The sequence below is a fragment of the Diadema antillarum genome, unplaced genomic scaffold, assembly GCF_040938485.1.
Source record: "Diadema antillarum isolate AM-2024a unplaced genomic scaffold, OU_Dant_1.0 scf00000123, whole genome shotgun sequence".
In the NCBI taxonomy this organism is placed as follows: Eukaryota; Metazoa; Echinodermata; class Echinoidea; order Diadematoida; family Diadematidae; genus Diadema; species Diadema antillarum.
The window spans coordinates 726998-754674 of NW_027271012.1; the positions used below are offsets into that span (position 1 = coordinate 726998).

General features: G+C 38.5%; 1 protein-coding gene across 1 annotated transcript; it reads right to left on the bottom strand.

The window, feature by feature from the left end:
* Positions 1–27476, bottom strand: LOC139720168 (autophagy-related protein 9A-like). Its single transcript, XM_071631534.1, has 23 exons — positions 27142–27476; positions 24132–24301; positions 23177–23220; positions 22236–22300; positions 21560–21697; positions 19931–20072; positions 18212–18314; positions 17209–17308; positions 16492–16541; positions 15462–15546; positions 14175–14315; positions 13496–13558; positions 12887–12961; positions 11451–11560; positions 10625–10665; positions 9927–10061; positions 8201–8380; positions 6909–6992; positions 5974–6040; positions 4809–4897; positions 3894–4102; positions 2692–2845; positions 1–1547 (listed from the first exon to the last, which is right to left on the bottom strand). The coding sequence occupies exons 2-23, from the start codon at positions 24232–24234 to the stop codon at positions 1356–1358; spliced, it is 2370 nt and encodes a 789-aa protein (XP_071487635.1). The 5' UTR covers positions 24235–24301; positions 27142–27476; the 3' UTR covers positions 1–1355.
* Between the last annotated feature and the right edge of the window lie 201 nt (positions 27477–27677).

The following is a 27677-nucleotide window of genomic DNA, read 5'->3' on the forward strand; positions in this document are numbered from 1 at the left end:
TTAAGGAGATACAATACTGATGGTCAATCAGCAGGACATGTGGCTGACCACTGAATTTCACTGTGTCGTGATTTGGAACTGACCCTTTTTGATCTGAAGCACATTTTGGGGCAGAGCAAACATAAAGTACCACATGTCATATTCTCCCTGGGATACTTCAACTCATCTTTCTCTTGATACATGTACACTTTCTTTAACTCCTTGTGTGCCACGAGTGTCGTTTGGCACAGAAAGCCCCATAGTGTTTTACACACTGTTCAAAGTCCCGAGCACAGACAGGGTTAAACAGCTTTACTTCCAAGGTCCAGTCTAGAAGCTTTCATAATGTGTGACATTTTCATTCACTCCAAATGAACTTCATGTTGTGTATGGAAGTACCTTCATATATGTGCAATGATAAGGGCAGTATTAAGCAAGAATCGAATAGCTAACAAATCAAAGGATGAAATTTACCTTTGAATCTTTCACAACAGATAAAGAGTCCAAAAATCTACACCTATCAACATGAAGCAATACTTCATCACTTTAATCTGTAATCAAATGCGATGTCGACTATTAAACCCACATTCAATTCTCCCTGAAACTTCACCTACATGATATCTATGTGACTCCCGATTTTCTTATCAGAAATACTGCACTCATTTCTTCTTGGCATGCAGCCAAGATATGAGTTAAATTCAAACACACACAACCACTTTTAGATGACCTCCATAGTGACAGATAATATTGCATAAACACTTTTGTTACTTGTGCATAGAATATGTACAAATACATCCGACTCTGGGCATGGCTTCTCCCACACTAAATATACAGACAGCAAATCTGGATTTTATTGGCAAAAACAAAAACATCCAGCAAATCAGTTCGAAAACCTTGAATATGTACATAAGCCATGAGCAAAATTACGGAGATAATAAGATGCAAGCTTCGGCTTTATGCTGGTTGGTTGACTACGTGTAGATATTACATAGGTTTGTAGATACAGATGAATATGGCTGTAAATGGCTTAAAAAATATAACAGTTTGTGCAAAACTTCATTTTGTTAGATAACTGTAATACAACTGAATTTTGACAGGTGTTTTTTTTTTCTATCAAGTTATGTAATATAAGCTGGACAGTCACTGCTATACACAAGTGCACCAATTACAGCATAACACATTACTACACTGATCATACACCAATCAGAAATTAGTATTTACCCATCTATTTTACACCTAGCATGCATGCAGTCCATCTCATCAAAACTGTTACACATCAGTCACTCTTGCCAGTCATACTCTCGTCAACTACGATGTCCAGGAATATTCTGCCATGGCTCCGTTTATGTCTCTCCATGCAAAAGATTGTCCGTCCCTCAGACATTGGGCAAGTCTGTGTTGACGAGCGGCCCCACCGGCACGAGTGGAATGTTCTGGGGCGGGTGCTCGTCCTCATCGGAGTCTGAGGCGGGAGCGGGCGGTTCCATTTGCCACTGGGTTGACTGACTCATCTGAGGGGACTGCATTTCCACGGACGTGTTGGGCAGGGTGACACTCCGATCATGAAGCTGGATGCAAAAGAAGAGAGGAAGCTAAAAATACTGAGGAAGAATTGGCAGAGATGCCATTTTTGACATCGTTTAATTTTTGACATCGTTTAAAGATTTCTTCAGGGTCATGCAATTAAGCTAATTTCCTCTTCATGCAGAAGATAAAAAATCAGAAACAAAAACAAACAGATTTATCCCCTCTGGATGGGAGCTTAGTGACCTATCAGTGACTTTGTTGTTCTGATGGACATAAGGTTATGAATTTCAGTCCAGTTCTGGCCACACAAGATGTCTTTGAGCAAGAGCATCTTTCTGCAGCGTTCACTGCTACTGGATGCTGGTAGAGGCTTGAGGTTAACTTTAAATGGCCTAGTCTTCCATCAAGACACATGCTGCATTGTGGATTAACTTACAATACAAAACCTGGATAAAAGCCTGGACTTAGTAGGCGAGTATGGACCTGTAATGTATGTTGTCATTGGCAAAAGAGTTTTTTTTTTTCTTCCTCTCTGGATTTTAATCATGCCGGTTAATTCAATGCCAAGATTTCCATGCCATGTGTGTGTGAATGTGTACTCTGTGAGAGTTGGGGGGGGGGGGGGGGGGGGGGGTAGTGGTGGTGTGTAGAACATGCGTTAAAGTCTCAACTGGAGGAGTGCTCCGGCATATGAAAATGCCTGGGTGGGAAAAAAAAAAAATTGCATACTCTATATACGCTTATTCTTCTCCTGTCCTCCTGGCCTTTCTCTTCCCTCTTCATTGTAATTTCAATGCAATATCTTAAATTTTTTGTATTAAATGTATGTATTTTATGTATGTATGGTATAAAACTCATGTTAAGTTATTTCCATTATTTATATTCTTTCATTTATGCACCTTTATCTTTATGTATGTCCGAAAACGAATTTTATGTATATTTTATACATGACAATAAATTATCTTGAATCTTGAATCTTGAATCTTGTGATGATGCTTGTGTAATCTCAATGTATTTCCTCTGCTGTTTTGGTGCATTGGTAGAGACATAATTACACAATAGAATAATGATATGGTTCTCTGTATCATGTTTCAAAAATTGCAATGTGGGGAAAAAAGTCAAATATGAACAACTTTCTCAAACTTTTCCCCAAAATGCGGCAAATCATTCTTGTAGTTGGCTCACCTGGTGCATGTAGAGAGCACTGAAGTTCATGTCTGCCGTGGTGACGTTGGCAGCGGTGCCCCCGGTGACGATGGGGTTGGTAGGGGGTAGAATGGATTGCTGCATGACCCCTGGTCCCTGCATGCTGCTTAGGAAGGCATCTGGACTGTGGAGACTGGGAGGAGGAAACGAGGTGAAAGTAGAAGAAATAAAGACAGATAGATAGATAGATGAATAGAGAGATAAATAGATAGAAAGATAGAGAGAGAGAGAGAGAGAGAGAGAGAGAGAGAGAGAGAGAGATAGATGGATGGATGGATGGATGGATAGATAGATAGATAGATAGATAGATAGATAGATAGATGGATGGATGTATATTTAGATAGATAGATAGATAGATAGATAGATAGATAGACAGAGATATATACATATAGATATAGAGAGACAGATAGAGCAAGAAATAGATAGATAGATAGAGAGATAGATGGAGAAATTGATACATAGAGCAAGAGATAGATAAATTGAGAGATAGACAGAAAAGTAGATAAACAGGCAGATATGCAAAAAGAAATGGAGAGAAAGAGAGAGACCAGGTAGAGAGGGAGACAGGGGGAGAGAGACAGGGGAGGTATTATGTTGGCTGAAGAGATGAAATATAGTTCCATCCACTAAAACACAACTTTTTGTCTCCTTTTGCCCATTTCAACTGGCGGGCTGGAGCTGGTGTAAATAGTACCACAAACTCTTCTACGTGAGGGCAATTGCACTAGGCAGCAAAGCTCCGCAGATAACAAAACACACTAATGTACATTAAAAAAATACATTCCGCAGACAAAAAACATATCTTGCTTTGCATATGCAAAATTGCACACACTACGCATTCTACAGCAAATTACAGACGGAAAATGAAAAGTTTCACTTCAAAACCATATTTATCTATTTTGGATGAAGAAAAAAAACTAGATATGATGGCAAAACATAGAGTTGGAAAAAGTGTAGTACAGTGCACTCCCGTTATAATGAACACGGCTATAACGAAATTCCAGTTACAATGAAGTAAAAACTAAAGCCACAGCATTATCCACTCTATGTATTTTTATTGTTGATTTGTTTGTTTATAAAGGAATTTCGATATAACGAAACTGCCACTCCTGAGGATTTCGTTATAATGGGAGTCCACTGTATTGACTGCGATTTCGCTGCTGATGAGAAGTCGTTCTTACCTGGTGAGGAGGCCTGATCCTTCAGGGGACAGAGGACCCTCAGAGCTGGTGATCCCACCCACCACCTGCTGGCTGGTCCTGGGGCTAGTGGCGCCCTCAGCAATGGGGGACGTCAGGGGGGCGGGGGGCTGGAAGCTTGGTGTGGGCATGGGGTCCAGGGAGGGCGGGTTGCTGTGCTGCACAGCTATGCTGCCTAGAATACTGTTTTGCTGTTTTGAGCATAAACAGAAGGTATACACTTTTGATAACATTTTTATCGTGATACTTGGAATACTCGTGCTTATTGTAACACCTCATAAAGACTACTCATCAAATGGTAAATGTAAATGTGAAAATAAATGTCATCAGTCGCAAGCAATGGAACAGAACATGAATTCTGAGCAGTTACTGACAGTATTATTTTGTATACATGAATTAATATGCTGTGTCTGTGTTTTAAATACCGAGGCTGGAATTCACAAAGATAGTTTTAATTCAGTTCATGCATTATGCAAAATTATGACTGTGTAAATGGGCATGATATACACGTATCACATAAGTTAACAGATATACAATAATGAACATGCACTAACACTTGCATGTCTAAAGGTACATCTATCTCATGCTTGTGTTATTCCACGGACTAAATCTAAACCTTGAGTGTGATTTACACTACCATTGTGAATCCGCGCCACTGACGTAAATTGTCATAGAATGGAACAATTAATATGTTGACTGAAATTCCAATATTTGAATGCTGGAATATGGTGTAAGTCTACAAGAAAATGTCACTTGAGAAGGGGTACGCAGTTTTGCCAAAAAATTAAACAAACTGCAAAGCACAGAAATATCATCTTTGACACCGGTATTGAACCTTAGCCCCACCTGTGGCATTTCGTGTAAGCTTAATTCACCGTGTGTGAATCGATAACTCACCCCTTCTATTGATGTGATGGATCTGAGAGAAGTCATCAGCGCGTTGTTCTCTGCCTCCAGACGAGTGCATGTTTTAATGTCCCTTTGTGCTGCCATGGCAACGGATAAGGCAGAAGATGTAAAGCAATTAGTGATGCGATGGAGACACAGCCTCTTAAAAAAAAATCTATTGATTCTATAGAGAATTGATTGATTAACTGATTCCAATACAAGCATGGAGAATGTACACAAGTACACAAGCACAGAGAATGTCATTCAAAGTTGACAACCTATCATTACTATAATGAAAGGATAAAGTGCCAACATTTTTAAACGCCTTTGAATTTATCACAGATACAACAAAAATTAGTATTCATATTTGAATTGTGTACAGTGCTAGCCAATGCACGTTGTTAGGATTTTGGAATGTGTAACATCAATCGTTCGTCATTCTGTAGTTAGCACACAACCACAGGTTGAATTCTGTGGCAACCACATATTTTCTGATCGTAACAATGCACAAAGTGACAGTAAAATCTTTTAATGTGGGTTAGACTAAGTATAATTTAAACACTGCTACATTCCTGTTTAAAGGGTGTGTATAGTTCTGGTTGAAGTGAGGATTTAGCTTTTAACGTTTTGCGAGATATTCAGAAACCACTCTATGAGATGTCAAAGAGCATGCAATTCTAAGGGGTATCATAAGTTTATTTGATGAAAATCGGTTTTGAAATGGCTGAGATATCCAAAAACAAGGTGAAACAAAGAGATCCTAATAAAAGGCATGGCCTGTCGCCTTTTATTACTATCACTTTTTTTGATATCTCAGCCATTTGAAAACCAATTTTCATCAAATAAACGTTGAATCCTTCTTAAAATTGCATGCTCTTTCATATTTCATAAGAGGTTTCTCATTATCTCACTTAAGAATGTTCAAAACATGAATCCCCACCTCAACCAGTACTGTACAGTCCCTTTAATTCTGGACAATAGGGGGATATATTGATGACAATAGAAAAAGAAGAAATAACATCAGCCTCTTGTGCTCTTGCAGACAGGGGCATGAACTCCAAGAAAAAACATCTAGGCTCTTATCTACCACTTGAACTAAGAGCAGAAAAGAACTCTGGAGACATTTGTTACGGAAATGATCAAGAATGGTCTTCCCCATCGACTGTTGACTTACCCTGTGTTTTTAGGGCACTGATGAAAAGTTTGCTGCTTTGGGGCGGGGTCCATTTGGGATTTGTCACCTTAAAAAAAAAAAGAAAAAAAAACACTCACAAGTGATTAAATTCCCCCCAAAACAAAAACAATATTACAAAACAGAGAGGGAAACTGACAATACAGATAAAGGTCATTTTAAAACTGGTATTTGTAAATGCTGCTTGAAATAAATGTCATGGTGAATGACCTTATTCAAACTTCTCACTGTATGCAGTGTATCCTTCAGTAGGTGGCTTGGATTTAAGTAAGAAATTCAAACACAGCCCTTCACAATCACTGACATAGAAACTGTCATTTTTATTCCTCTTCTGTACCCTGTATATCAATTCAAACATGACACATTTCTTTCAACAAATATTCATGTTACATTTGACTTCATTTGTCTTTCCCTCCATACTTCCTTAAAACCATGCATTTGAGAAGAAGTGTGACTATGTATGCCCTCTTTTAATCCTTTAGGTCAAGAAATATCGCACATTCACTGACTTTCACATCGTTGAGAAAAAAACTAACAACTTACCTAGTTGTTTTTTTTTAATCATGTGAAAAATATGTCGAAAAACAAAGACAAGAATCTGATTCTTTTCCTTTATTCAACTGAAAGTAACCATGTACAAGATGAAATATACAACTACACAAAAGTATTGTTAATTTAATGGTCAGATGGATGTAAATTTACTGATGGATGAATCTATTATTATGTACATTATTGTGTACATTGCAACAAAAAAAAAAAAGAGTGGCCCATGTAAAACACATACAAGATGTACTAGTATTATACATAAGAAGCACAAAAAAAAAAAAAAAACCACCTACATTTATGTCATTTATTTTGCACGGATTTCATTTCCACTTTAAGAGTAATCCTATATTGCTAGGGTTTGTGATACTCACTGTGAAGTGCATGAGGGAGAGTTCTGTCTTGCCATCCTCTGCCTGGTTGTACTGGTTGGCTTCACTGTTCCCTCCTGTCATCCACTGTGACAACGACAAAGAGTATGCAGCAAAAGGTGACAAGTAGAAGGGGTTTTAATTTCATCTTATTTTCATTTCATATCATTTGTTTCCACTTTAAACCAACATTGGGTTTACCATGTATGCATTAAAAAAGTTACATGACATCAAATATGACAGCGGTGGAATTATGAGAAGCACAAAAATAGGCTTATTGAAAATGATCTCTTGACAAATATTATGATGTACATACATGTAATCATTTATAACAACTTGCAATTAGGTTGAAACAAACATGAATATAAACAAGTTATACACAATAGAATACACAAGCAACATTGAATTCATATCAAAGAACAAAGAAGATGAGGAAACTCTACACTTAGGCATTCTTCAAGTTATAATTTGAAATTACATCAAAATGTTTTTGTTTATATAATTTCTACACTATCCAACAGATTTGCTGATTTTAAGATAATTCTTCAGATCATTTTAAGGTGGCTATCGGTGTACACATTTGCCACTCTTGCGGCAGAGGGGAATAAGGACAAGTTCTGCCACCATCTTGGCTCCTCTGTCCGCCACAAATACATTTAAGGAACCACAAAGCGGTGAAGGGCCTGATGGAGTGGCAACTGAGAATGATGGAGTTGTATCTGGAAATTTTCAATCCTACTGACACCATTTTCATGCTTCCCCCAACAACATGTACATGAATGTCATGAATATCTAAAGCGAGGTCAGTCATTCACATTCATGCATCTTCTTGTTTTGTCAGTGTGTCATTCACAGTTGCTTTAGTCATCCTCTTCAATCTCCAGGCACATGGTAGAATGTGGAATGAAAAGGTGACAGCATTTTGACATGAAAACCAATTGCACTTCTATTTTCAGTTCATATTCTACCAGTTGCATAGAGCTACATAGAGTTCACTGACTTCATAATTCATTCGCAAGATATTGGGGACATAGAAATGGTTTTATTGTAAAAGAGGATTTTCATTTTTTTCTCTTTTTTTTTTGTAGTCAATAGAAAACAATTACTGAGTGATGGACAGTAACAACATCTCTTCGTCCTTAGTACAGTCCCGCCGGATATTTCCTAGTCGTACGTGTCCAGGAAAAAGTCAACAGATGCTGAAGTTGATTAATTCTATCTCCCCCCCCCCCCCCCCCCCCAAAAAAAAAAAAAAAATCTAGTGTTATGTGGAGTGTGTTGTAGAACAGACTCACCTTAGGGTTGCCATGGGTGCGAATGTCCATCTGGGCAAAGGAGCACACATCTCCGACCCCGATGACGTCCACGGTGAAGTTGCGGTAGAAGTCGACGATGTCCAAGGCTCGGGGCCTCAGCTTGCAGATGAGAACGAAGGGTGTCAGGAGGGGACTCAGGAGCTCCTCCAAGAAATACACCTGTCAGGGGGGCAGGAACAATACCAGATCGTCTTACAACCATCAAATCCTGGGCAAATTTAGCTGCAGAAATCATCATCCTGTAATCCTCAAATTGGCAACTCTGAATTTCATTTTTATGATTTATACTGGAGAAAATTCAGTTGTAGCTGCTTAAATTCCTTAATGAGATGGTATAGTTTTGGTTGAGATGGGGCTTCAGGTTCTCAACAGTTTTTTTTTTCTTTTGAGATGACATACCTCTTATGAAATATGACAGAGCATACAATTCTAAGGGGAATTCAAAGTTCATGTGATGAAAATTGGCTTTGAAATGGCCAAAATATCCAAAAACAGAGAAGTCCTAATAAAAGGTGGGACCCTCCTTATATTGGGATCACTTTGTCTCAATTTATATTGGATATCTCAGTCATTTCAAAACTGATTTTCATCAAATAGGCTTAGAATCCTCTTGGAATTGTATGCTCTTTCATATTTCATAAGTGATTTCTAACCATCTTGCAAAAATCTAAAATCTAAAACCCTACCTCAACCAAAACTATACCATCCCATTAATCTTTTGACTATGTTGCCAATCTAAGGATCAGTTATGAATTCAGCAATTTAGATGCTTTTGAAAACTGTACAACCAAATTAAATAATGGTATATGACCAAAGAAAAGTTGACGCAAAAGAGAAGTGTTTATTCTACCTTACGAAGTACTACAAATGAGCATTACAAATGATGACAAATTGATACACGCTCATACCACACAAATGGGGTTTTTGAGACTTGATAGATTTTAATGAGTGATAGGGAGGATAGTGAAGTGAAAGACGGGAAGAGAAGGGTTTATACCGGAAGCGAGAGGGAAATAGAGACAGAGAGAGGATGGCAGCTAATGGCAGGAAATGTTATTCCTGAGGAAGAGGTAATGTCTTCTGATGTGACCCTAAAGACGATTATTAGCTACCACTGCCTATAACAGTTTACTGAGTGGTATCACTTTTACTAGCAGTTGCAGGCCTGTCATTGTACATCAACCTCCCAAACATTATGCATGGTACTAATGAGCACTAGCTGGTACCAAGTTTTTTGAGTATGTGACTCAAGTTATACTGACTGAGACATCAAATACTGAAAGTCCTATGTGCTTCCCATTTGCAAATGCAACAATGATTTAAAGCTTGAAATATTCATTCATGATACTGCATATCACTATAGTGATGCTAAAATCTTATCCCTACCAAAAAAGAAACAAACATTTTTCATTGCTGTATAATACTTTGATTTTTCCAAAAGGATAATTTAAGAGCCTCTATGAATGTTACGGTTTTCTGAAACCATGGTTTAACAACATTTTTCATTGCTGTATAATACTTTGATTTTCTCCAAAAGGATAACTCAAGAGCCTCTATGAATGTTATGGTTTTCTAAAACTATGGTTGAACAACATTTTGATACGACGCTCAAATTTCATTAGTCAATGGAATTCGAATTCAGTGCATGGGCAAAGTGCAGTGTAGTGACCAGTGAAGAAAAGGTTAGTCTAATGTAAAGACTCACAGCCTTGTATTGGAAGAGTTGTGAGAACTCGTCCCTGACCCGGTAGGTGTGTGCCTCCCCCTTCCAGGAATCTGGGATGTAGTGGATCTGAGCCAGGATGCTCTGCATCAGAGTCTCCGGACACCAGATCAAATTCTGGAGGAAGGCAAATCAAAGGAAATACCAAGGTTAGTGGTTGCTATTTTAATAGGCAAGATGCAGTAAAACCATAAACTTTCTTGAATTGGTGACTGGCATTCAATGCATTGTGTATTGTGTATAGACAAACATTTTCGTGTGTATCTCTTGAAATACTTTTGCGAATCTTGTCTCCTCTTAAAAAGTTTCACGCACACAGAAATTTCTGGATTTTCTGGTTTGACAGTATTGTTCAATTGGGATTCTACTAAAGATATGGATACTCAATAATCCTCATTGAGGCACTCCAATAATATTGATACAATCATCATCTGACGTTTTGAAATATTGGCTTAGTTTTCTGTCAGTTTCATTAAGATTTTTTGCTTTCTCAGTGATGCACTTGGAGAGAGAGTGAGAAAAAAAGTCAAGTTATTGATCATGTTTTGTTCTATGTACAAAATTCATTTATATATCATGGAGTGTACTAGTATCAGACTGAACAGTTACAGATAAGTAATGTAACCCCCCCCCCCAAAAAAAAAAAGAAGAAAAGAAAAAAAGAAGCAAACAAAACATACCTCATCCGGTATGAACGTCCTGCAAATGGTGACAGCAACACCTGGAGAATGAAACATAATGCGAGATGCTGGTCAGATTCTTAGTGTTAAAGGGATGGTACAGTATTGGTGGAGATGAGAATTGGGCTTTTAAATTTTTGCGAGATACCAAGAAAACACTTATGATATAGCACAGAGCATACCATTTTAAGAGGAATTCAAAGTTTATTTGATGAAAATCGGGTTTGGAATGACTGAAACATCCAAAAACAAAGTAAAACAAAGCGATCGTTACAAAGTGTGGGTCCCACACTTTATTAGAATCGCTCTTTTTTGGATATCTCAGCCATTTCAAAACCAATTTTTATCAAATAAACGTTGAATTCCTCATAGAATTACATGCTCTTTCATATTTCATAAGAGATTTCTCATTATCTCACCTAAAAATGTTAGAAACCTGAAATTAGGTCTCAACCAGAACTGTACGATCCCTTTAAGATGTAGAACATGTGTCTGCAGTCAACACAGCCCTGGAAAGGAGCATGTATTGCAGATTTGTTCAGATAAAGAGTTAACTCCACAACAACAATGACAACAATAGCATTAACAACAACATCAACAATAAAACTGTTTATGTTGGGGATTGTTAGGCCGTTACAGTGACAAATTGAAAAGTGGAAGAAAATGAAGAGGGAAAGAGGGAAACAGGTGGAGAGAATAAGAGAAGATAGGAGGTGAAGGACATTATGAAGGAGCACAAAAGAATAAGATGACAGAATGAGATCAGGAAACATCAGAGTCACATATGCTGGACATTGCTACAAACTAGTGACCTGGGTTACCATACCTAACAGAGTCATGGTGGTGAGTACATGTTCCACAGTGAGAACGTCTTCATCATAGACCGTCAGGATGATGAGTACGGCCAGAATGGACCCCGCAAAGAAGGCAATATTCCTGGATTGGAAGACGAGGCGGTGGAAGAAGAAAACAAGGAGGAGAAGGTGAGAAGGAGGACAATGCATATAATGCAAGTTAACTTGGTACTTGGGTTCACAATTCACTCTATGAGAATAATCTTTAATGTCCATGCATAAACACTTGGGAACCATATGGAGCTTATTGTGAACATTCAATGATATTTCACATATTAATGAATATTTTTTGGTTCTCCCCCACAAAATATGGAGAGTACATATTCATGTTCAGGCTTGCCTGAGTTGAATGGCACTGTTTGTCTATCAGTCCAGTAGTACAATCATTCTTTTCTCTTTTTAACTGTGCAATTTTTTTCTTAATTTGCTCGTTAAAACAATGGCTTAATGGTTTCACTACTTTACCTGAACTTTGGAGACAGTTCAAATTTCCTGTCTTTCATGGTCATGCAATTTTATTAAATACAAATGCTGTGCACACACGCACTCACACATCTTCCACAAACTATCCCCACCATATATCCTAACACCCATACCCACTGGTATGGGAGAATGGACAGACTCTGTGACATTGCCACTCAAAACAATCAAAAGCTTAAAAACAATGCTGCCCCCATCTACCCCGCCCTTGTGGTCTGACAAAACAAGAGATTCCATGGCAGGTTTGCGACAGGAAGTGATCCTGATGTTTGATAATATCGACAGGAAGTTGCCACCTCAGCTGTCTCATTTAACATTTGCCAGTGTCTAATACCATCTATCTATCAAGGCCACATATGACACTGGTTACCACAGCTTTCATAACATACACACACCCCACTGGATAATGCAATATTGATACCATCAAGGCCACTGCAGCAGTCGACCGGAAGGTATTCTCACCAAATTTCACTGTCCTAAATGCACAGACACATGTGCAGCCACTAAACAAAGTCACATCTGACACTTTGCCGGAAATACACAGCCATAATCAGGTCAGTGACTTGTTAATGAAATTGAATGGAAAGTACTGGAGGAAAAAAAATGTACAGTGTAGAGACAACTGTGGACATGTTTTCCCTGGAAATAACTTGTGTTCAGCTCTGAACATAGGATCATTTTAAAATGTCAGTATTGGAAAAATAATGTGCATATATCTATCCCTGTTTAAAATTGTATAATTTGTTTTGTCATGTCTGTATTGCTAAAGAATTTTGTGACATTTAACTACAAAGGTTTTGCCATGACAAAAAACACAATCTTTTCTCTTCACTAAATTTCCTTTTTTTAAAAGATGTTTTCTATTTCACCATTGTCATTTTTAAAATTTAAGAATACAAAGCAAGAGAAAAGAAAACATGTTACTCACTGGCACAAGATGGCAAGAACGTTGGAGGTGAACGCATCCAGGTACTTCTTGGCTGGCTTGTAGCCACGATTTAACCTGAAATGAGAAAAAGTCTTTAATAATCAGTCACATTTGACTTGGTGATCTGGAAATACAAGCCTATTTATACGGGGAAACAGCTCATATCATCAGTGTGTGCAGAACTTCATCCTGACAATACCGTAAAACCAGAACCATTTGCAGCATAACACTTCTACATATTGACGTCGCCGCCTGTTTCGTGGCATGAAACTTTCGCGAATTGGCACTGGCATTTAATGCATTGTGTAGACAAACACTTTTGCGTGTATTCTATTTTTGTGAATCTTGGATATGTGTGATGGAAAAGAGTGATCCATTAATGGCAAATACAAACTTCTAAAATTTGCAAGAGTTATGTAAACAAGACTAACATTAATTACGCACATGTATAACTCAATATTACACTAAAAAAGTATACATACAAATGTACATTTACACATGAGCAACAAATATACAGAGCTAAGTCCACAAACAATAACATATATCAATCATGATCAGACACATATCATGAATTGAGGCTAAGATAACCACTCATAGAAGACATCTTACCGTGCTTGGAACTCATGGTCCAGTTCATTGAAGTGTCTTAGATAGAGCCTTCCATACTGAGACCTAACGCAGCACGTGGATTTTTTAAAGACAAAATAGCAAACACGATAAGGGTATAATGACCATTTAGTATGGAATAAATGATTAAACACAATGGAAAGACACTTCTCCTATGCATGCTTACCAGCTTAATCTCTGTCGAACTTCCAACTCATCATTGCAAAATCAATTCATCTGATCAAAATATGTAAACAAACACATCAGAATGGTCATGGATAGCGAGGAATGTAAACATTCACTGCTATTTCACGTAACATTTTGAATGTCAGACCAATAAACTGATATGGTTGGTTACTAGCATTGTCAAAGTTTGTGCTAACTGTAATAAAAGAGGTTGTTGTTGCATCTTTTATATTGTGAACACCTGCAAACAATAGGAACAATCTTGTTTAAAAAGCTCTATCTAGATCTCAAAAACTGAAATGTGCTCAATATGAACAGGGTTACTGAACATGAAACTCAGGGAAAGAAAAATCCACATCCAAAATATCAAATTATTTATCAGTCACTAGCCTACTTGGGTAAGCATGTAAAGAAAAAAGGAGGGTGGGGTGGATGGAGAGGGGAGATGAGGGTGAGGGGTAGGGTTGAGAGTACTCTAGTCTCTCCCGGGGCGTACCATTTGCGTGCACCGAGGGTGGACGGGTCCCGCTTGATGAGCTCTGCGTAACTGAAGAAGGAGTAGAGGATTTGCCAGAGGAAGATGAAGGGACTCAGGATGAAGTTGGCACAGCCAATCCACAGGATGTGTTTGGAGAGTCTGGGTGAGGGAGAAGAAGAGACAGCAAAGACTTAAAACATATACCGTAAAAGTGGATATTTTCGCGAGGCTAATTTTTTGCACTCCGCTGGGTAAGAAGAGTTTCGAGTGTTTTTAATTCCGTGGAATCAAGACATCAACTACTGGAACATATGGCAAGTAAAAATATTTGTGGGCTTCAAATCATTTTTGTGCTAGTTTCTGGGTGCGCAAAATGTGCAAAAATTTCAACACTGCGAAAATTTCCACTTTTACAGCATACAAGTTACTCATACACAGGGCTCGACAGTAACGGTGGCCTGGTGGCCCAGGGCCACTAAAATTTGATGTTGGGTCACCAAATTTAAAAAAAGTTATCTTTAGGTGGCCCACTGGGCAACTAAGATTCAAAATGGATTGCTATGTTTCCTCTCATTTTGGGCGGCTACAGGCCCTTTCGGGTCACCAGAGGAAAAAGTTAGCATTGAGCGAACCCTGTCATGCTGATACATGAATTATCATATGGTTAAGCATTTTATGAACTAGGAAATAGTAGTGACTGGGTGAAGAGAGAGAAAGAGAAGGAGAATGAGAGATAGAGAGAGAGAGAGGAAGAGAGAGAGATAGAGAGAGAAAAAGTACTGGTCTATGAAATTAGAATGAATTGTAACTGCCAGTTATTGCCAAATCTAAAATTATGAAATAGTCACAAGTTTTCACAATGAATGATGTACTATCAAACTACTGTGCAACATTACCCTAAGAATTTGAGAGCTACTCTATTGTTAGATTTGATCCTTCCTTTTGGGACCTACATTTATCTACCTTCAGTTGGTTATCAAATATTTTAAAGTGTAGCATTCCTCCCTATATTTCCTCTTATGTATTGTTTGAAGGCTTGCTCTTGTTCTTGTAGATAAACCAATATGCATATTCACAATGCAACTTTACAATACTGGAGCACATGTATTTGACAATGCATCTGTTTGCTGTCTGATTTTTTTTTGAATAAAAATCACACTATTTTCTGACTGGACTAAAAACTTTCAACATCAACATCTTGAGAATTGTCGTGATGTTACTTATAGGACACGGCAAAGTCCACCTAACAGGTGCATGGTGTTATATTATAATGATTAGAGGACTACTCGCAAACTTTGAACTCACTGTTGGGCGAGCTCCTCTCGCTTGGAGGATCTCTTGTACTCCTCCTTGAGGTGCCAATAGTTTCGAAAGGGCGCCCACGGACCCCCTGGAAATCAAATTCAAGTTTGTGTTCAGTTTAGTAGCAGCGTTTGATGATGATGCTTCCCAATAGATAAGTCTGCGCTGAAAGGACTTATGTACATGCTAACACTGTTTGTTTTTGTGCAAATACGGAGTACTATAAAAATGAAAGTTCAAAAATGTATGCTAAATTTCTTTAAAAAGAAGAGAAATCTATAAGACACTAGATTTACTCTACTCTATATTCCCCACAAGCAGTAGTCTTAGAATGAATCATTGGTGGAATAGTTTGCGTGCATAGTGATAATTGCTCACAGATCATTGGAAGGTCACTACATAAAATCTTTGTATTCTGGAGTGGTTGTTGGTTTCTTTTCTCCTGCATTTGAACATCATCATACAGCTTAGTCAGAAATGTTTTGTCATGTCTGAAATTCAGCCACCACAACATTTATAGATAGTATATTTAACATCATCTTGGCTACATCCTCTTTGTTCTCACACATCACGTCTGCAACATCTATGTATCATTTCCTGCATTCCCGACTTGGCAAAACCCCAAATCTCACTCTTCAAGCCTATAAGGAATGACTTATGAATCGTTGATGCTCGCTATGATCCTACATCCAAAGATCTAGTGGTAACTAGAAGATAAAGTAAAATATTGATTATTTAATGAGATTGAACAATGGGACTAAATAATTATATCAAGTTAGAACATATACTACTGTATGCACTTCCCATATAAAAAATGAAAAGTATGAGTATTTTTCACAAACTTACAAAATATGTATCCCATGAAAACTAAACTACTCCATATCAATGACATATACACCTCTTCATGATCTTCGCTTCACTGCGGGGGCAATTTTGTATGATGATCACATTATGATGATATACAGTTGTATTGTGATGTGTTTGATGATGACAGCACTACTACAATCACTTAATGCGCTAAGTATGTACTCACAGAAAAGAATCATCTCCAGGTTGTATTTCAAGCCATTGGTCAGGAATACACTGCACACAGAGAAAACGTAGCATGTATGTTTGAAATTTAATACACATACAATGAATACCTATTTCATATTAGGCAATACATTTCATTTTATCGTCACATACCTTCATAACATCACACACATAATCGCGCAAAGAATTGATTCGCTAAATCACAAACATTTTGATGTATAATGCTCTAGCATACATGTACCTATTTCATATGAAGCAATGCATTTAATTCAACCATCACATAAAGTACCTACAAATTACAATCACACACATATACAGCAGACATTTGGATGTACAATATAAAATGTTCAGGCATCATTGCACCTGACTGAACTAATTTGAATGAATACAGACCAACATTCTACACCAACCCAAAATGATTGACTGTCTTGGCTCAGAGGCCCTCTGCATTATATGAAAGAATTACTGCAACAACAACTCACTTTAAAAAAAATTATGTCCATGTACAAAATCAGCCTTGCTAAAAGTTTCCCTTTGTGGTAAACTGTTTCTTGGTTTCACCCAATGCACTCTCCTAGCCTGCCAACCACATTATTAAAAGTCTGATCTATAAAGTGATGACTTAAGTGTTTCCAGCTGAAATCTCCATGTACAATTTGCATTCTTGTGCTTTCCAGGTATTAAAATGTAACATAAAAAATGGAAAACATCTACTCACATGTCACCATAAAATGGGAGTTGATGGTGTAACGGCAGCAGAGACTTATTTACCATGGCAACCATGTAGTTCTTGAATCTAAGTATCCTATGATAGATATCTGGGAGAGTAAATGGAACACAGTGCCATGCAGCATTACTATAGCACAGATTGCTTTCAACTCTGACAGCATTCAATGAAGTTGCTTAAATAGAATTTACACACATGAAGTAAACAGAAGTGCATGTATTTGTTTGCATCAGGTTAGACGGTGAGCTTGAAGGATAAAGTTGATTTATTGTGAAAGTAAGAATTTCAAAATATGACAAATAAAGTAAACCTATAACTTTGGACCCTGCTCTCAAATGGTGATGCAGTAGGGAACTTGAACGACATTCATACACATAGCATCAAATGGACAAAGACCAATGAGAAGAAACGTGAGTGTCAAAGAGCACTCACACCATCTTACACCGCTGTTGTGGCGTATTTTGTGATGTTTTGATAGGATGAATTTTATGAGTTGTCAGACATTTGTGAAGTTAACGTCTCGTCAAAATATTGCCTCTTGCAATAAAATGCTTTGCATATTGTTTTCACAGTGAGAAATCCCTGACCGTTCTTTTTTTTATTTAATGAAGAGTGGTAATACTTCTTTCTCAATCCCTTGATGTGGCACTCCATTGATAATTCAACCCCTAACGGAATCGACTCACAAGTCCCAAATTCACAAAACACTCACAAAATACATGTGTATATGGTGTAAGCAGTTTTGGATCACTTATCACTTTCCTCAACTCCTGAAAACTGAAATCAAACAAGTAAATTTGAACCCTTTCTCATACAGAATGGAAAAGAATGGAACTTAAACTTTAAGAAGAAAATTCACATTAATATGAGGAGATAGATAGAAAAAGAAAGGACAAGAACAGACATTCAAGAGATCTGAAGAACCTTAAAGAGGGGATGAAAATGAAGGTGTGGTCGACAAAAAAGGTGTGGTCGACAAAAACGGTGAGCCCACCTAGTTCTGTAAGTTCAGCTTTATGTATGCACATTCTCTGCTCTCTCTGCACCTGCTGGACTCTCTTCAGAACATCATGCCAAGTTAGATTCACCAGCTCTTTCTGCAGTGGAACAAGGGTTAATCAAAACATGGAAATTATTAACAGGTGTCATTGCTGTTTTGATTGTTTAAAGATACAGTGTTCTATATACATGTACTGGTATAATACAATAACGGAGTATACATTATCTATGTACTAAAAAGAACATAAATGACACACACACACACACACACACACACACACACACACACACACACACAAAGAAATTTGTTTAACGTAAAATCTAACCAACCCAGACTTACTAATGAAATACTTCACAAATGTTACACAAATCTAGTTTATTTTGCTACATGTCATCGGATCAGTTTTGTCTGTACCCAAATATTTGAGAGAAATTCAGATTAGAGCAATTTTCTGTACATAAAAAATGGAGAGCTGCTCATCACACAGAGTTGCAAATTCGTCTTACACTCCAAACTTTACAGTTCATAACTTCTTTTTTTTTTCATGTGTCTGGTTTATTTTTCTGAAAATTGTCACCGCCCTACTTCTCTGATTTTCTTGTTTTCATAAAAAGCAACATACATATGTACAGTCAAACCTGTCTTAGCGGCCACCTCTCTATAGCGGCCATCTGCTTATAACGGCCACTGAAAAATCCCCCGAACGCAATTGCTGTATTATAGACCCTTTGTATAGCGGCCACCTGCCTAACGCGGCCAGCGGCCACTCATTTTGTCTCCCGTGGTGAATATCAACCTACGTATAGCGGCCACAAAAATTGAGTTGATCCATTAAATCGGCAATGAGTACAATGTCTTTTACGTTCATTGCGTGATTTCTACCGAGTCCTAGCTCAGTCACAATCACACAGACATGATAGACAAAATATTAATGCAGCTCTTTGCCACGAAAACCCGTCTTATCACCAACTTGACTAGATTAGATCTATATAGGCTTCAGTAATGCAGCCCTGAATAGATGCTACAAAGGCAAAGACAACTCCTAATGACAACTTAGACTGTTACCGAAATGCAGACTGATTAGTGTTCAAGTCCCTTTGAATAAGGACAACATGGTACTTGTCATGGTATTGTTTCTATAGTTTACGTAAATTTTACACATCATCAATCCTCCATTGAACTCAGCTCTCGTGAGCCCCGTTCATGCAAACCGGTAGGGATGAACCAGAGCACTTCTCAGGCCCGAAATATTATTTTTTACATCAAAAGAATAGAAGGAGGCAATGAAAAAAAAAATGGAGTGAATAATATTGTACAACGAAAATCCCCATAATAGCACTGCTGCACATGCAAACTTATATGTTGTTGTTGTTGTTGTTGTTTTGTTTTTTTAAGAATAACATGCGGTATTTTCGGCTATTATAAAATGCAAGTAATGGAATTCAAAATGGCCGCCAACCTGTCTATAACGGCCACCTGTCTATAGCGGCCACTTTTGTTGTTTCCCTTGGGTGGCCGCTATAGACAGGTTTGACTGTATTAGGATGGAAATTCTGTTTAACTCTATTAATCCCATCGACAACATGGTCCCATACAATGTCAATAGTATTTGAAATTGGTGGTAATAAGAGGCTTATGTGATATGGAAGGAACAATTACAACAACATCTCACAGGGGAAAAATGTTGAAAAAAAGAAAGAAAATTGGCCTTACTGATGAGATCTTGAGAGCCTTGGTGTAGAATGCACGAATCTCCCAGAAGTGGAAAGCGTTGTAGAGCACCCTCAGGAGACGATGAAGCCAGAACATACCAGCAATGATCAGACAGATCACGATGACACCTGCACCATGTGGACTGTGTGGCGTGGTCATCAAACAGACACAGCAATAACGATAATAGTAATATTTGAAATTATTTCATCTTAACCCGTTCAATACTGAATTCTGGATTCCCCATAGACTTAATACACAGGTCACCAGGTTCCCGTATGGAACGGGTTAAGAATGATTTCTCAATGCACAGGGGGTATGGGATGGCTTGCTGCAAAAATAGAAAAACTTCACAAGAAATGTTGTTTACTTTCAACGTGATCCTTTGTATTCATTGTTTTTAACAGACCACACAATATTTTTTTGAAAAATAATGTCATGTGTGATGTTTGAGATTATCACAAGTAACCAACTCATGTTACAAAAAGTACATAGCATGATAGGGGGGAAACTTAGAACTGAAGTTAAACGTGCATGGTCCCCGTGTTTTACTCAAATGCGTACGCGGGCGTACGGCGCAAGTTTCCTATAGAGACCTATGCTATCGACTCCTCTTTAGCGCTTACGCTTTGGCCCACTTCCCCGAATCCGAAGAAGTCCGATTCACTGTAGTCAGTGGTCGGATCACAGGTCGGCTCATGATTCGGCTGAGGGGGATGACAGCTTTAGCAAACTTCTTTTGTGATGTCATAATAACAAGCACATATGCACGCACCCTGGCATTACTACAGACTGTGCGATGCACAGAGAAGACAACGAAGGCAACGTTACTTAGCAACAGCTACGCAATTTACTCTTGATGACAGCTCAACTTCGGTATTCTTCGTATCAATGCTAACGGTGATCGGCAGTATCATCAACAGCGCCCTCTACACTACCCGGACTATGCCCCTGTAAGTATGCTGAGTTGGTCTGAACATTATGTAAGGACACACTAAATCAATGGAACATGACAGGAAATGATCACTGGCACATCACAGAAAACTAAGTCTCATTTTCTCTATGCCTTGGATGTTAAAAATATGTGTAAAAATAGGCAGATAAATTGTTAGTCTACTACAAGTATCAGCACACTTGTCTGTACCTAATGGTCATGGTAGAACTGTCGACATACTATTTCTTTTCTAAAGGATCACATCCTCCTTTGAGAGTACAATCAAAGGTGACTATCCAACATGAATAAGCAAAGTTTAGAGTCATACTCATTCTGTTATTCATATTCTCTTTGAGCGCGCATTTTGTCTCAGTTTCTGTTTGTTTGTTTGTTTGTTTGTGTTTATACGTTTAAAGAACACAATAATAATAATATATCAATTTATAAAGCGCAAAACCTATAGACATATATTCTTCTGCGCTGCAAAAGCTTCTGATGTGCTTGATAATAATAAACAATTAAATGAAAAGAACGTTTAAAGAACACAACTTCAAAGTAGAATGACAAAAAAGGAGAATATTACATGATCACTATTTGCCCCCCCCCCCCACCCCCACCCCTCATTGACCCCCTCCTTGGGGGGGGGGGGGGGGGGTCGTGTAACAAAAAAAAAAATAGTGATTTCCAGGAACACTTACTCAGAAAGACACTCTGAGCTCCTGATGACCTGAGGAATGGTGACCTTTTTGTCTCCTACGTCGCCATCTTGGAAGAGCACCTCGTAGTTCACGCATCTCACGAGGAACAGGGAGAAGAAGATGATGAAGAGAAATTGCCTGTTGAAAAGAGAAAACAAAAGATGGTACATGGTGGAGATGATAATGTTCCTACTGCACAAGAAACAAATGATACTGAGAAATTTACTATGCAGAGACAAACATCAGAACATCTAAAAGTAAAGTGAAAAGGATGTTGGTAAAAAAAAAAAATCAAAACACACAGCATATTTGAAAACTTTTGTGGCTTGACCTACACTGTGCATGTTGATACTATTGATGTTAACCATGTGATACTTTAAAAGGCAAGTTCAGAAGAAATCAGGAATAATTCCAGAGGCAAAAGACATAACAACTACAAGGGATAACAAAGTTTGAATTACTTTTGTGCACCAGTTGAAAAAAAAAATCTTCAAAAGATAATGTGAAAGTTGGTTGTACTGGTTTCAAAGCAGCTGTGACTGACAGATTTCGAGACAAAAAAGCAAGTGCATCTGCTTTTCATTAATGTACATATGTATGACTAATGCATGATGTGAAATACTTGTGTATGCTTTATTGAAAAGACATTATAGAAATACAGTTATGTGACACTTACACTAGTTCCAGGACTTGGGCTAACATCATGCACAAGTAGCCATGTTTTTGATGATAATGATAAACCTAGATCACTGTTAAGGACAAGCACTGCAACGTTTACATGGTAATGGTATCTCTAATTGGACAGTGAACATAATTGCATGATGCATGCAATACATTTTTTTTTCCTTCTTTTTTTGATATATATTTCCACTGAGTTCAGAGAAGACACAGTCTTTGAGTGAGAGCATGTCACAGTTTCATTGACATGTGTGAGATAGCTAGAAATTCACTTCTTTTCTTTCACAGAAATATACCTCATGTTTTTATATAATAGATAAAATCTGAAGAGTATCATTATAAAAACACAGAAAAGAAACTTAACGAACTCAATACATATAACTATAGGTGTTTTTATATATATAAAAACACAGAAACTTTGTATGAAAAAAACAACAACAAAAATAACAAGTCATGCCTTTTGCTTTGAGATAAAACACCAGTAAAATGTTGGAGAACGCAATAGCATACGTACAAAAATTGTACATTCTATATTCTACTAAATGTTTATTATTTAAACCTGCTTTTGGAATGTTCCCTCTCAAACTCTAGTTACAACTTCCACTGAAAGTCAGGGCTTGGACAGTAGACATGTTGTTGGCTTCCTCTTGAAGTACACTGTACATCTGGCATTGTGTAGGTCCACAATGTCTGTCACAAAGCTTAGAGCTTAATCACTTTATATACCAGGCAGAATACCATGTTTAACAATTTCTACTTCTCCAAAACAAACAAACAAAAAAAAAAAAAAATTGTCATGAAGGGTAAAGATCTTGACTGCAAAGCGATCTTTTTGTTTAAAACCATTGCCAATCATTTCATGGACTCAGTGAGAATTCCACAAAATATGAATTGTCAGAAATGTGATCGCAGCCTAAATTACACAGACGGAAAGGATACTCTTGTGAAGAATTCATCCAGATTTTCTATATGATTCCAGCGAGCTGAAAAAAAGAAAAGAAAGAATAACATATGTTACCAATGTTAAAGAAAAAAACGCTAGGAAAGAACATTTCATTCTAAACACGTAAGCAGACTAAATTTGACACATACATACAGATACACTTACTATGTTCTCACATTACTATACTATAGGTTCTCACATTTTGTGACTGAAAGTTACTCCTACACTTTGGGATGATGGTGAAGAAAGAATGAGTAAATGGTGGATTCATCTTTGACCATATGTTTACATATCATTACAATGGACAGTTCTGACATTTTGAAAAATAAAAAAATAACAAAATAAATCATTGTATAACATCTGCTCTTAAATCAACATAAGAAAAGGTTTGATTGTGTGAGAAGAAAAACAAAAGATAGATGAAAAGCAGTGTGAAGAAATTATCAAGGATGCATTTCACTTGCAAGAAATGAACAATATGTACATGTATGCTAAGGTGAAAAGGTTGATGTGTTCAGATATTACATGAAACAGCATATTCCATGTACACGTATACCTCCTTGCATACTATCCTGTCCAAAGATGAATGGCTGCATGCATTTCTCAAATAAAACTGTTCAAAGAGCTTGTTTCATTCATTTGATAATAGCAAGAGCAGGGAGGTACCAGTATGATATTTCTTTGATGTCACGGCCAAACAATGCCTACAAAGGAAAGTGCAATGATGTCTCGAAATAAGTACTCACTCTGCAAACATTCAAACTTGAGTACACATTCATGAGCGATGTGAACCATCAGAAAACTAACATCTATACATCACTGCATGATCTTACATGTATGTCTCAGTGCAAGAAATAATCGAGACATGTACCAAGTTTTCATGGTAAAAGTAAAGCCATGTTTGAGTACAATGAGGATAAGGGGTTATATTTCTCGAGGGGTAACGCATACCTCTTCCAGATTCATGTACGACATGCAGCATCACATCTCTTTCCTCTACTGGGTCATCATCCACTGTTTCCAACCTCCGATACTCCGTCTCTAGGCGAGCCATCGTCGCCTCACTTTGCAGATCTCTCCCGCCTTGTTGCCCCTCTGGGATGTTTTACTGATCTAAAATACTGTTTAAATAACCAATAAGTTGGCAACTGTGCTTACTAGTTGTAGTAAAGGCAATAGGAGAAGAATCAGTGTAGAAATCTATACCCCCGGTACTGAACAATCTCTCACATTAGCAGATTGGAACTTGATGTAGGTTGTTGTTTATGTTAGGGGGTCATATACAAATGTATGTTCAATATATCATGCCAATACAATTAATAAGACCGTCAGCCCAGCCTTCTGTATCTGTCCAGAGATGAAACGGAATGAAATTATCCTGGAACATTAAAAAACAAAACAAAATGAGCAAACTGACAACATCTGTTAATCGGCCAAACCAGCAAAGCCAAAAGGCAATTACTATGTACATTTCATGGGTTTGACAAACTACATGTAGGGTAAGGGCACCAGTATTCGGTCAGCCCCCGGTATTCGGTCACTTATCACTAGCCACCAGCCAGTAAGTTCAACTGTCACAACACACGCAAATCACACTAATTCACATACTTGCAAACTCATTCACAACAGGAAACTCCCTTTGTCCCCTCCAGAAATCCGTCCAAAATCCCAAATTTTACCGTCAAAAGTGCAGAATCGGCGCTAGTTTCCAAAAGCGCGCGGATAAGGCCCAGTTTTAAGAGAACGGGTCGCCGAAAAAGTGCTAAAAATCGAGAAATCCGCCGTTCTCTCGTGGGATTTTTCGCTTATCGCAAGCTTGGAGTGTAATGGTATCCTCAAAAACGCAAAAGAAAAACAAAATTTCCGTACATGCCGATAAAGTGTCCCAATGTACAAGGGTTTGTAGCGGTTTCCAATATTTCTGTATTTTTTACTGTCTGGCTGCCGTCAATTATGCTGTCTGACAGCAGCATTCTGTCAACATCCACGCGAACTTTCTTTGTGCGCCGGCACACGACAGGTGCGCACTACATTCTTCGCCTTTGTTACCGAGCCGAGGTACGCGTATTTCACATTCCAACAGTAGTCGGATTTTCATAAACACACCCCTTGTTTTGCTGTCACGGAAACAACCTACCAATTAGTGGCGAGCTGCACATCTTCATCAGCCAATTACCACTCTCAAAGCTCCTGTCCGTGACACGTTTTCTCCGACCACGCTGTTTCATTTTCCACGCTTCCTCACTTCACGATTAGCTTTCATCCTGAGAGCACGTTCTAATCGTTGAAGTCACTCACGTCCGCATACTACACACGTGTCCGTATGTACTTCCCACGTCTTCTCGCGCTGACGATACCTCGCGCCGTGGACGGTCATTTCATACGGATCATACTCCATACGGAATATCACACTTCGCGACATTCGCTGCCTTTCACATCGCGGCTCGCCCTTTCTTCAGGCTACACTCCAACCTGGGGAACTTTACATCGCTACATTCAAAGCGATCGGCGCCTCGTTACGTCGCTGCATTCAACGCGATCTGAACGCGGTCGGCGCCTCTTTACATTGCTGCATTCAACGCGATCGGCGTCCCATCACATCGCTGCTTCGGTCCTGCTAGCGAGCCGTCCGTGGTGTGCAGACTCTGCCACAACTAGGGACCGCGCAGTTCTTCTATCCAGCGCTCCAGCGGTGGATCGACTCTACCCTCGCTTGTGCTAGCCGCGGCACTCGGAGGATACTCCACGCTGCCGCTGGATATTTTGTACATATTTATATGGGACACTGTCGTCTTTGGACACCCTAAGTGCATTCGGAGTTAGTCCATATCATTTCATATTCGTTCGGGAAGTGCAATACCCATTACAAGGACACTGTTCACCTCTACGGGTGCCCTGGTGCATTACACTACTGTCATACGGTCGCCTACCACTCCTGCTGGTGGTGCCTTCAGCTTCAAGTCCCGTTAGCCACTCGGCGAGTAATTGTTAGGTATTACATCATAGGCCCGTACCACAATACCTACAGGTTGAATGCAAGTGCCGAGGCCCCAGTATTCGGTCACCAACGGTCGCCGCAACGTCCCCGATGCAATTTTGCGCCAACAAGGTAGCGCGCACGCGCGTTTTTCAGCTGCCTTGAACACGCATTGACTTTGCACGCGCATATCGCGAGACCGAATACTGGAGCCGGTGACCGTATACTGGGGAATTTTCAAGGTGATATATTTTGCGATTTTGTGAAATTCTGTGTGATATTTAACAAAATGAAAATGGAGATTAAAGAAATTTGATATATTTCACATAGATTTCTACATTGATGTAGATATGATGTATGTATGTATTATTTTAGTTTGAAAAATATTGCAAAAAAGCTTAAGTGACCGAATACTGGGGATGTTACCCTAGTACTTTTTAGTTACATATTGAATTCTAGGCCTACCCTGAAACAAACGTAAAGAGAGCTTGTACCACTAGTTTCTACCAGTACGTTACGATTTTTATTTAAAAAAAGCTGGCCTATAATGAGGTGCTTAATTAAGGGGGGGGGGGGAGGGATTCATCAATTGTTCCCCTCCATTCATTCAGCCTTGCTGGTTTTTGCGCAACTTTCTTCTACTAGAGAGTGAGTCATAACTAAACACTAACAGAACACAGATAAAATTATCCCGATATTACAATGACAATGCAATGTAAAGATAGATCATTGAGATTCTACCTTGTACGTGGTGTGCAATTGTGGGATGGTTTCCCGCTGTTAGTGTTACATCTAACGTTACATGCATGTGTAGGATGTGTTCTAGAATTTTTTACATCTAAAATTTACATCAGTAATTTACATGTGTAGGATGTAGAGTCTAGATCAAACCTCTTTCTAACTCTTAGTCAGATGATCTTCACAGTCATGACATCACGTCATCAGTCACACAACACAGTCTCCTGCGTGTAGCATATTACTCACCTCTACCTGTCTACTGCTGTCTCTAGCTCTTCCTCTATAGCTCTAGTCAATTGTAACGTTAGCTCTCTAATTTCTAAGCCGCTGCTACATCAGTGCATACCACACAGTGTAGTGCACAGCCACAGTCACGATCTCCTCGGAGCTTGTGATCTCGCATTCCGTTTTACGTCAATTCGCAACGATTACAAGACGTAAACGTAGGCCACCTACTACTGTGTTATTCGGCCTAACTTCTATGTGACAATCATAATTAAGTATTTCCTCAGAAATCAGACAGACAGTTTGACTGTGCCTTTGGGCAGACTTTCCAGCGTCACTTCCAGTTGTTGTTTACATTTTTCTCTGTCATCCTTGTCATCGATGCAGCAGCACACAAAGGTCAGCATCTAGAAGTGCGGTGTGCATTCACCAATACATGAAGGTCTTGTTTATGTTACGTTTTACGCCTGTTTGAGAAACAGAGAAAAAAATTACTGATCAACACATTTTCTTTTCTTCATTTCTAAATAAATATATTAAGAATTCGTTTTCATTCA

Coding starts and splice junctions, on each gene's coding strand:
- LOC139720168 (XM_071631534.1), bottom strand. CDS start 24,234: ATGGCTCGCCTAGAGACGGAGTATCGGAGGTTGGAAACAGTGGATGAT. Junction 23,221..24,131: donor CGTACATGAATCTGGAAGAG/GTATGCGTTACC, acceptor TCTTTTTTTCAG/CTCGCTGGAATCATATAGAA. Junction 10,666..11,450: donor CACCACCATGACTCTGTTAG/GTATGGTAACCC, acceptor TTCATTCTCCAG/GTGTTGCTGTCACCATTTGC.